The sequence below is a fragment of the Leptopilina boulardi genome, unplaced genomic scaffold, assembly GCF_019393585.1.
Source record: "Leptopilina boulardi isolate dan_hultmark-lab unplaced genomic scaffold, ZJU_Lbou_2.1 LbouV2_216, whole genome shotgun sequence".
NCBI lineage: Eukaryota > Metazoa > Arthropoda > Insecta > Hymenoptera > Figitidae > Leptopilina > Leptopilina boulardi.
Window position 1 is genome coordinate 4,157,217 of NW_026137770.1, and position 12,121 is coordinate 4,169,337.

At 32.8% G+C, this 12,121-nt stretch overlaps 1 protein-coding gene across 1 annotated transcript in view; it reads left to right on the top strand.

The window, feature by feature from the left end:
- Window positions 1–403: 403 nt before the first annotated feature.
- LOC127279402 (KICSTOR complex protein ITFG2-like) overlaps window positions 404–12,121 on the top strand; it is a 49,666-nt gene continuing 37,948 nt past the window's right edge. Inside the window, exons 1-4 of the mRNA XM_051301735.1 lie at window positions 404–550; window positions 1,129–1,342; window positions 2,488–2,792; window positions 9,599–9,812. Coding sequence (XP_051157692.1) covers window positions 404–550; window positions 1,129–1,342; window positions 2,488–2,792; window positions 9,599–9,812 — 880 coding nt within the window. The remainder of the gene's footprint in view (window positions 551–1,128; window positions 1,343–2,487; window positions 2,793–9,598; window positions 9,813–12,121) is intronic.

Sequence of the window (12,121 nt, forward strand, 5' to 3'; positions counted from 1 at the left end):
TAATTACCAATTATAATTGAAGATAAATAACAAAAGAAGTAAAAAATGACCAAAACAATATTTTATTATAAGAATAAGTTAGTTTTTTTTAATCATTTTCCTTAAGGGGCTCCAATTCTCCCACTTTCCCTTAAGTGTCAGCAGTTATGGCGTGATTATGAATGTAGTAATATTAATATTATAATTTAATTAATTTTTATATAGGTTCCGCATGGCTACTGTTGGGTAGAAGGAGATCATACTGGCGTTTCCTTGGACTCCAATTCATTTGGACCTGTTAATCTCAGTTTAATCATTGGAAAAGCGACATATATTGTTTGGCCACCAAGTCGATGGCAACATCTTATTTCTTTTTTACCATCTCATCGAATTCCTTTAAATTTAACTTTAAATGAATTACAAAATGAGAGCTGTGTGCTTTGTCAATAAATTATGTTGGGAACTTCCTGGTACAGTTTTTAGACATGGACTAATGATTGGTGATGTTGATAATGATGGAGAAAATGAATTAGTTGTTGGTACAGCTGAAGGTTGTCTACACATTTTTAAGGTAAATATCGTGTTTATAGTTTTTTATAATATATATTTATTTTCCATATATAAAATATTTAATATAACAAAAATTATTTGTTATGTTTCCAACGAGAAAAGCAGAGCTTTCAAAATGTTGAGAAATTAATGTTTTATTTAAAACCTGATTTAGATGGTCTGATTTTATTAAGATGATTTAATACAATAGGACTCCGGTTATCCGAGCTAATGTGGCGTGAACCGGACCTACCTCGGATAAGGCGAAAACTCGGATAATCCGAATTGTTAATTATTTATTACAATTTAACATTATTATTGTTTAAACAATTATTATTTATTACAAACGGGAAAATAATATTTTATATATTCCATAATAATTTAAACAATTTGAATTTATTAAAAATAAACTCATATTTATAAAAAACTAAAATTAAAAATAACTCGGATGACGCGGACTAGACTCGGATAATGCAAAATTTACTACTGGGACACCACCTCGGATAATCGAGACATCGGATAAAGCGAGCTCGGATAAACGGGGTTTTACTGTACTTTTTATGTAAATTTAAAAACTAAAAACTGTTTTTTAAATTGCAGGGAACAGAATTGTGGCAAAAAATATCTGGTCTTGGTTTAATTTCTTGCTTAACAATAGGTGACATTTTTAATTCTGGAAAAAACGCTCTTGTTGTTATTTGCGATGATGGATGGGTGCATATTTATTACAATGATCAACCGCAAATTAATACATTTTTTACTTCTAATACGAGTTCTTTTGGTGGAAATAAATTTGAATTGAAAAAAACAACTGGTAAGATATTTTTTTATATGTAACATTATAAAGCCAATTATTCGAAATCCATTAAGGTGCACTACAGAAGAATTTACATGAAGAAAATTATAGTAAAGTATTTACAAACTAAATGTATAATGAAAAATATTAAACTTTGTTAATCACGCAGAAAACAGATCAATATCGACATTGTTCTGAAGGCAGATAGTATTAATTAACCCTTTAACGTCTAAATGTGCTACTTTTCGACTTGGATTTCAATTTCGTACTGTTAGCATAAAAAAATTTATACATTCCAAACATACCATTTTTAACTATTTTTGAGGTCGATTTTTCGAATGGCGTGGTCAAAATTTCCCAAAAACGACATTTAACTTTATTTAACTAAATTTGTTACTCGGGGGTTTTTGGTGTCGCTGATTACGAATTAGAAGTCAGATCTTAAAAATTCAAAAATGGCGGATTTAATATAGCGGGCATTTTTTTAAAAAATTCATCGGATTCATTTGAAATTTATTACTCGGGGATTTTTGGGGTCTCTAATTACGAATCTGAGGTCAGATTTAAAAAATTTTAAATGGCGGATCCAATATGGCAGATATTATTTTAAAAATTCATCGGATTCATTTCCATGTTTTATAATGAATCTCGTCATTCCAAATTACTTGTTTTAATTAAAGACTGTAAAGTTTAAAAATAAAAAAATAAAGAAAAATTTTTGTAAAAGTAACTTAACTACAATTTTTTAAATAGAAAAACAATTCAGGCAACATAAAATTATCATTTTAATGTTTTCTAAAGTTCTAAAGTGTGAAATTATACTTTAAATAATAAATAAGAAATAATAAAGTGCCTATTTATAATCAGCCGCTCAGAATGACAGAAAATAATAAGGGATTTTTAAAAAATGAATGAAAGACAATTGAATCCAACATAATAAAATAAAAATACGTTTATCATACTCGACTTATTGGAGTTGATAATCAAAGTTTATTTAGATATTCAAACAAACGGGCAAAGCGCATTTGTACAAAGTATTAGAAAATACAAAAGTTGTAATTTAAAATCTAGTTAAATACATTGTTGTTATTGTTATCAAAACTTAAATGTGTCGAATGGGGAAACAGTTCTTATCCAAATAAAGAATTTTATTTTTTCTGCAGAACCAATTAATAGAAGTCAAAAGGAAAAAAATATAGAAAGTACGGAGAAAACAGGAACTTCGCAGGAAACTATTGATTTACCGGAAAAATTATCATGTGTACATGTTCAGAGAATTCCTACAAATACAAAAGTAGTACTTGTAGCTGATATTGATAAGGATGGTTTAAATGAAATGATAATTGGTCTGACTGATCGAGTAGTTCGGTCATACAGGTGGTCATGTAGACTAGACTTTGGACCTGGAAATCTTGTAGGCCTTAATAAATGGGAGTGTGCTAATCAAATTGGGACAGTAACTATGCAAGTAAGTATCATGATTTATATTAAGATATTGTACAACTAGTTTTCGTTAACCTTATTAAATTTTAAACTCATTGTAATGAATCCTTAAAATCACAGGAAAGTAGCTAGAACTTATAGTTTTAAAGCTTTCATTTTTTAGGATAATTTAAATGTAATTTATCTTTAACACTGGTTTGTTTTTTCTGCCTTTGATGAATGGAGGTTTTCTTCATTAGTAATAAACCACGTTTTCGCTATATTCTTTATTATATATTTTCGTTCAATATATTCATTCGAAGGTTTAATTATTGACAAATGAATATCATTGACTACACTTCTCCAAATCATAGTCCAGCACATTTTATATGGTTGGGTTGATTTTGGTTAGTGGCCTGTTGTCCCCGAGGGTCAAATAGCCATGACTGTATGAATTCTGCTTTAATTCCGATAGTGATGGCGCGAAATTTGAATTTCGCTAAGAATTGTTGTCCAAATGAGTTATAAATTTTATAAAAAATTCCTATGAACATTTAGGTTTTGTTATTTATGACTCCTGTGTGACCTCCTCAATTATAAAGCAAGCAATATCAGAGTGATTGCTATTTAAGGAAATCAAGATAGGTTATTTAAAATTTTAAGGGAACATATTGTTAAGGACATTGATTTGGTTGATGGTATATTGCTAATGATGCTCAATGTTCATACCATGAATTTTGATTTTTTTATCATAAATTTGTGTTACTAAAACAAAATTTTGTTAAATTTCTCATATTATAGTTTTTGTTTTTTGAAGAATTTTATTATTTCATAATGCTTGCCTCTCCACAACAGCAAAGCAGCCTTTCTAAGATTTGTTACCGGGTCTGTTGTATCTGAGGGAACCGTTGACAAATATTCCAATATTCTAGATCTACCAGAAACATAAAGCGTGCAATCACACAATAGATGTCTGAGAGTTATATCCCGATGTCCGCATTTACAACTAATCTGGAAATTCCAATTGACCTTAGCAAAATGACCAGCAGTGCGAGTGTGACCCGTCCTTAGGGATGTAATTAAATTTATCGAGCGTCTATCGAGATTTCTATACTCATTAAACCACGGTCTCTTAGTTTTTACGCTGATATTTTGGTAATATATAATAGTGGAACCGGCTATTAAACCGTATGGCCAACATAGCTTACTCCAAAAAAATGTAGTCATCGTTTATGAGCCTTTTCAAATCTTCATATACTATTTGGTTTCTATGAGAAATAGGAAATTCTAAAGAAATTTTTGCCAGATTGTCGGCTATCTCATTTCCTATAATTCCCGAGTTACCTGGGATCCATAAAAAAGAGACTTCTTCTAGCCCGAGACAATTATATTGATCAATTAACTTTACAATTGATTGAATATGAACAGAAGAAATATGTCTTCCGTATAAAGAGTATGATAATAGATTTATAGATTTTTTAGACTCACTTAGAATGTTAATATTTTTAAGACTATAGGTAATAAAGAGTTGGATGGCGGCCGAAATGTCCATCAGCTCTAATGACAAAATTGAGTGGAAAGAAAATATTCTAACTCCATACCTAATCTCAGCAAAGGAGATATAAAATGAAATGGCTGATCTGAATGTTAATAGATTTTGGGAAGCATCTGTGAAGATACATGTACTATCCGAAAAGTTTTCCATAATGTACTGATGCAATTTAATATTATAGGGTTCGAATCTTGTTTTAACTCTAATTCAAAAGTAACATCTGTGTTATTTTTTAATAAAATTTGCCTCCAAGAGAGATCAAAATATGAAGGATTACGTCTTAAGTAGCATATTTCTGATACCTTCTGTAACACGTAGTGGCGACATAAGTCCTATTTTGTCAGGGTTGATTTTTTTTGGCACTATTTGAATTATCATTCAAAGATTCAAGTTTTGCAAAAGTTGGGCTCTTTGACCATCTAGAAAATTTTAGAGATGATTGTTGTGCACAGACAGCCCTGGATAAAAGAGAATGATGGATATCAGCCTCTGACAACAGGTTAGGTATTGGTACGGTTCTCAGTAACCCTAAGGCAGACCTAAATGAAGCAAAGAGAACTCTGTCCATTCCCTTCAAATGCGTATTACTCGCCCTCCACGTAAACAATGAACCCCACTTAGCAATGGCCTCTATTAGACCTTGCAGACAAGTAGGGAGGAGGGGAGGGCCCCCAATTTACTCGTGAAATAATGCGGATAACATTTTTGGCACTAGCCACTCTCAGAATAATATAATCAATGTGAGGGTGCCAAGATAACTTTTGATCTGTCAATTTAATAGTGTGATTTGTATTTAAAATCTTTTTCTCTTTAGAGAAGATCATGAATTGGGTTTTCGGAATAGAAACTTCGAGTCCTCTGTCCATCAGCCACGTAGAAATTTGTTGGAAAGCACTCTCAATTCGGTTTATAGATTCCTCTAAATTTTCATGAGAAGTATATAAGAGAATATCATCTGCATACATAATCAACCTGACATCTTCAGCAATTACTCCCCCTATATTTCTCAATGAGAGGCTAAACAGAAAAGGGGACAAAACTCTGCCCTGAGGGACCCCTATCCCAGAGATGTCAGGATCCTTCTGATCGATTGAGAATAAGAGATGTTTTTCTGAAACCAAAAAACTGACGAAATTGATTATTCTTGTGGGAGCGCCCAAAGCCAGCAATTCATTGATAATAGAATCCGGAAAAATTGAGCTAAAAGCTCCCTTTATGTCCAGAGCGAGAGCAACTGTAGACCCCTTTTGAGAAAGAGTCCCACTAATATCAGAGACAAGAGAGGCTACGGCGTCCTCCACAGACCTTCCTCTTTTGAAGCCGTACTGAAAATCCGGAAGCCATCCCAATGTCTCAGATAAGTATTCTAAACGTCCTTGAACCAAACGCTCGAATAATTTTGACAGGCAGGATGTGAGGGAGATTGGTCTGAATCCTCCGCTATTTTTTGGGATGAATTTTACTAAAGTTTTTTTCCAGGCTTCAGGGTAGAGTCCGGTGATATACATTTTGTTATAAACCTCAAGAATAAAGTCTTAAACCGCAAGAGGAAGCTTTTTAATTATCTCGTAGGAAATCATGTCCAATACAGAGGATGATTTAACATTACACGAAGACAAAGAAGAACGGTATTCTGAGTTAGAAAAAGGTAAATTCATCGGATTATTTATATCAGCTACAGACATGAGCTGATGCCTCCTAATTGGAATATCTCGTCTGATTAAGCCCTCCTTTAATTTATTAACTTCAGTGGATTCCTCTGTAGTAAACCTATTTTTAATTATTACCCCCATATTAGACATAAGACCGTCTTTCGAAGGATGCAGATTTAATTTTTCTAAGATCCTTTTTAACCTTATTACTCACTTTTTTATATTTAATCAAGTTGTCCAAGTTTTGATCTTGTAAATAAACTCTCAAAGCCTCTTTTCTACAGTCTACCAGATTCATACAATCCTGGTTCCACCAAAGAGGCTGTGGCTTCCTTTTACCAGGATTCTTTATTCGCAAATATGCACCAACACTTGTCAATGTTTCCCGAATGGTTTGAGAAAGTTTTTCAAAGACGACTTCAGGAGAATCAGTAATTAGCTCCTCTTTTAAATCATCAAGCGCTTTTATCATTTGTTCCTGAAATGAAAACCAGTCAACTTTCTGAAGATTAAATCGGGTTGAATTGGAGCTAACCTCCTGAGGCCTAACAGGAAAGTCACAAACGATTGTTTTGATTTAGATACTGTTTATTGTTTCCATGTTCAAAGCTTCCAAGCAATGCAAGATTGGCTGCTACACTTAGATCGACCTAGTACACTTGCACTTGATAAAATGGAATTAGGATATACTAAACTTAAAATCAGTTAATCAATTAAATAGCCCTGCTACACCTGAATTCACCACCCCTTTGGTGCTAAAATTGACTCCAATCATCGGTGTCAATACAGGGCTCGGGGGTTTTTATAGACATTATTGTTCAAAGCCAATATTCCACTTTACCCACATACCAAGGTATGTGGGGAGTAGGATAGCGCCGAACAAAAGTCTAAGTTTAGCAAACACCTATATACGCGGCAGATTTAAATTTAATTGAACAAAAGAAAAAGTACCAAACGGACAAAAGAGCAAACAACACGGAAAAAGAAACTAAAGAGGGTACAAATTTATATTTACACTTTTGGCGATTTAGTTCTAGCTCTCTTAGTTTCATTTAAAGTTTCTTCTGGAGAACTAGTTGCAGAAGGCATTTTATAGAACACTGTTTTTTGATTTGGGTTTATCATTGATAAAGAACGCGTTAAAAAATCAGCATCTCGTTTCTTATTAAAAGTCTCACTTACAGAGGGAATCATTGGCATATGAGATGATGAGGGGACCCCTGTTTGTTTATTGCCAATCATATGAGGATCAGTGTGATTTTCTAAATCTATGAGAGACTGAAAAGGACTGTCAGTCTCGTTTGTTTTATTTTGACTAGGGGATTCAATGTCCTTGGGTGAATTTTGAGAAGTGTCCATCAACTCATCAAGATTCAAGAATTGAGGAGAATTAGTAGACTTTTACTGTGTAGCAACGATAGTTGCTTCATTCGTAGTATCGGATTCATTATAGGTAGAATTGTGATCAGAATTATGACTTATTAAGTCTTGATTAGTTGGAATGGATCTGCTCCTATTTAAGCTATAATTTCTAAGCAGATTCAATTTCTTCTCGGCCTCTTGATATCTCACTCCAAATTCAGCCCTAATCCTTTGTATCTCACTTTCCCTGATATACAAAGGGCAGCTAGTTGAAGAAGCGGGATGATTGTCCTGACAATAACAACAGACTGCTCTTCTTAAACCGTTTTTACATTTACCCGAATCATGAGAATCACTACAATATATGAATCTAGAATATCTAGATCTGCATTGAGACTCAACATGGCGGAAGCGCTGACAATAAAAACACCTTATAGGCTTCATAATTATAGGAGTTAAGAGAAACTCAAACGATGAAACCAAAATATTTGGAAGTGGAGCAGTACCAAAATATTTTATTTCCATGGGCTCCAGCATGTGTTTATTAAAGGTGACCCTACGTCTAATGGAGGCTATTCTAAGAACAACATCTGGGTCCAGTCTAGACATAAAATCATTCACTGAAATGGAACAATCCACATCTTTAATGACGCACTTGGTAAATTTAAGAGAATTGGGAATATAAACTTTATAAAATTTAGAGATAAGAATAGGAGAATTAATCAAGCGATTATCATCCTCCCTATATTCGCAAGTAATTTTCACACGATTGATGCCACTGCGTTGTATCAATCTTTTTCTTGCAATAATAGATTGTACCAAATCCGCTACCACGATTGGATTAAATTTGCGAACATTGAGTTTATTAATTTGACACTTCATTAATACTATATAAGGAGGAGAAGACTTTTCATCAAAAGTAGGAGAAATTAAAGTAATAGGATTATTCCAAATGAGAAATTCATCTAGATAACTTCGTTGTTCAATAGTTTGTTCATCTTGTCGATTTACGTCATTAGAATTTTTAAAGGATTCGAATCTAGTTGTTAATCCAATATCATTGGAAATCAAGAAAAGCGATTCCATGTCAGAATTGATGATAGATGGTGTTGACAGGATAATAGTTTTGAAATTTTCCTATCGTAAATTGGCACTGAAAACGCGCCTATACCACCTCTCAAGGGAATAAATTATCTTCAATTAAATTTTATAAAATGATCTCATCCATAAGGACCATTATTTATTTTAGTATCACTCGCATTGCCGAAAAAGAGATATTTTAATATTCAAATATATCGATCACTTTTGGTGATTGCAAGCTCGAGATAGCCTATTAACAAAATATTTCTTTATATATTTATCAAAGCTAAAAAGAGAAAATTAACACAATAATGATAATTTTTTTTTCAGATTAATTAGTTTTATACAACTAACCTCTTACATCCCAATACTTTCAATTTTGTATCGATGTTAATTCTATTCATTTTATTTCATTCTCAAAACCGATAGGACTGATTTACTAGTGTGATGCGTCATGCATCTAAGGGAATATAATTTTATTTCATTTCTAAAATTTAAATTAAATTTGAAGAGATTAGTTTTTACTTTAAATGTTAGAGTTTTATTTTTATTTACAAATTATGCTTGTCCTTCGACATAGAATATTTGCTTTGAAACTTTCAATTTAGAGGTCAAGATTTCATTGTTTTCTACAAAACGTGGCATTTACAAAACTTAACTTAGTTAAAGTAAAATTGTAATTTTAATATAAATATCATTGAGCCTCCTTATATTAATATTTCATGGGACAAGAATACGGATATTCAGAGAAGTTGATGGATGGAATTAACAATCGCAACACCATCCGACCCATTGACGATTTAAATTCCGTACAGAATACCGGCTTCAATCCTGATCCACATGTGCGTCAATCGATAGATATAGCGGACAAGACCATGTGGCTCCAAAAATTTCCCTTCCAACCTTTCACTATCAATTAGTTGTAAGAATGGTTTTTGCAAGTACAAAATCACTTTAAAAACAAATGTAGCACAAATATTCCAGTTCCATTATCCTTATCGCATATTAAACTGATTTAATTAAAAATTTCTATTTATGATAAATATGGTAAACTCAGGCGACGTTTAACACGTCTTATAAGCATGCCAGCTAGATCTGAACTCCACAATCTGTATGTGTTTTAGGTTATTTCCGTGAATGGAATTTACAATTTCATTTAATAACTTAATATGCATTGTATTGTATTGTTTAATTTAATTTCTTTAGCATGCGAAAGATGGCACTCCGACACTATTAGTAGCCCAACCAGGAGGAACATTTATGCGTATTAACTGCAATCAGGATAACTGTCAAGTAGGAGATGAATTGTCGGATTCTAGTAATGAAGCTGCAGCCAGTTGCATTGACTATCAAACTCTTGGTATTCATCGTATGCGCAATGCAAATATATCTACTGAAATACTTGGAGATTTAGAACCAGGTTTGAATATTATTAACCATGAACGAGAGTGATAAAGTATTAAATTATATTTAAAGAACTACAATACGGTCGCGCTAGTACCTGTACAAACTTCTATAGTTCGGACAAAATTGACAACAAGTACTCTATAATCCGACATTTAAAAAAGTTTTAATTTAAAGTTTCTAGACTCATTCTTTATTTACATAAACTATGTAACAATTTACACTATAAGAAAGTTGTCGGATTACGAGGAGTGCCGGTTTAACGCGACAGTACTGTATTATAATATTTTATCTGTCAATATTATAAGAGAAAAATCGAGTGTACTCATTGAATAGAAATCGTGTTTTTCTATAAATCTCAATTTCTTTTGTGACCAAAAAGTTGAAGGTTATGTGGTCGACCAACACTTTTTAACCTCTTCGTTGGCATTGACGCGTTTACGCGTCAACTATTCATTTCATATACCAATATGGCGAACTAATATGGTGGACGATATTTTAAAAAATTGCTTGGATTTGCTTAAAAATTAGTACTAAGGAGTTTTTGGAGACGCTGATTACGAATCCGAAGTCAGAATTCCAAAATTCAAATTAGAGGATCCAATATGGCGGATGAATGATGACTAAAAATTGTATCTTACGGTTTTTGGGGTGGCTAATCAAACTTGGCTAATGTGACTTTAGTTTCGTAATCATCAATATCAAAAACTCATTTTTTTGGAAAAAACGATAATTTTTTTAAAAAAACATCCGGCATACTATATCCGCGACCCTGAAAATCCGTTAGTAGAAAGTTTAAAACGAACCGATTTTGAATTTTGAAAAACTAACATCGAATTCGTAATCAGCGATCCTGAAAACCCCTGGATACCAATTTTCAAGACAAAATTTTTCTGTACATTTTGGGCACTTTTTCTCGAATTCCTTTTGCCAACGTAGGGGTTAACTCGGTGAGCTAATGCACATACGTATATTGGTTAACTGCCATGCAATAAGCCATTTAATCAACAAAAACTATTCACATTCACAGAACGTAATAGTTAAGCCGAATGATTTTCGAAATTAGCATCGTGTGCATCTCTGACCATTGCAGTTGTTTACCAAAACTTGGTGGGCAGCGGAAAGAACAGTTAGAGGGGAAAAAATGGCGTCAGTTAAGAAAAAGCAGTAACATCACAGTTACGTGTTCTTTTAGACCCAGTTTCTTTTTCCTTTTTTCTAATTTAAACAATCGATCGGAGTTATCGATATTATAAACTGCATTATCATAATTCAAATGTACGTAATTATATTTACATTTTTCTACTTTATAAAGAATTAAATTAATCTCAATTTTTATTCGAACATATATCCCATACATAAGTATATAATATGTACGGCCCTGAGTGTTTCCACTTTTTGACATAACCTTGACGTCAAGGGTAACCTCCATCCATTGCACATAAGACTCGCGCCCTGCAATGGTTGGAGGTTCCAGTGTATATTATTATTTTATGCACCAGGAGCAATTATCCTATCTTTATAAAAATTCTCTTTCCCCATTACTTCATCATAACTTATATATAAGGTATCCCAGTCATGGATGTACATATTAAAGGTACACATTCTACGGAAAAAAATAAGACAAAAAGTCTTATACAGTTTTTCAAAATTTTTTATAGTTTTTGCTTAAGGCCAGGTCCAAGTCGAGTCAGCTGTTCCTTTGAAGTTTCAATGGAACAGCTGACACGACTTGGACCTGGCCTTAAATTGCAATTGAAAGTTTAAAAATTACGTGCTATGCCCCGCCCACCGGCCCACTGAGCTCGCGCGGCCAATCACCATGCGTAATTTTTAAATTTTGTAATTGGGAATTATTGCTTAAAAATAATATTTTAAAAATCTCTAAAAATGAAGAAAAATCACACATGTTTCCCCAAAATGGAATACTCCTCAAAAAACCTTAAAATGCACAAAATCTAAGGGGGAATCCTGCCAAGGATAGGGCGATGTAAAACCCGTTCGAAACAACGCCTAATACTTTGAGACAATCAACCTTAGAGAGACCGCATGGCGCCAACGATACTGATTAGACGCCGACTGCTAAGAATTTCCGCCAAATTGATCCCAAGATGCAAAATATAAAAAAAAATATCTCGCACTCAATTTAATAATAAAACTCAAATTTATTAATTAAAGAAAATTATAACTACACAATTATATAACAAAGAATATATTATAACCAAATCGGTTTTAATGAAAACGCGACTCGTGATAATGGTGTCTGTCAGATAAGTGAAATCCGAAAATCCCAATTTTCCTAATAAGGCCCGCTTTTCCTAGAAT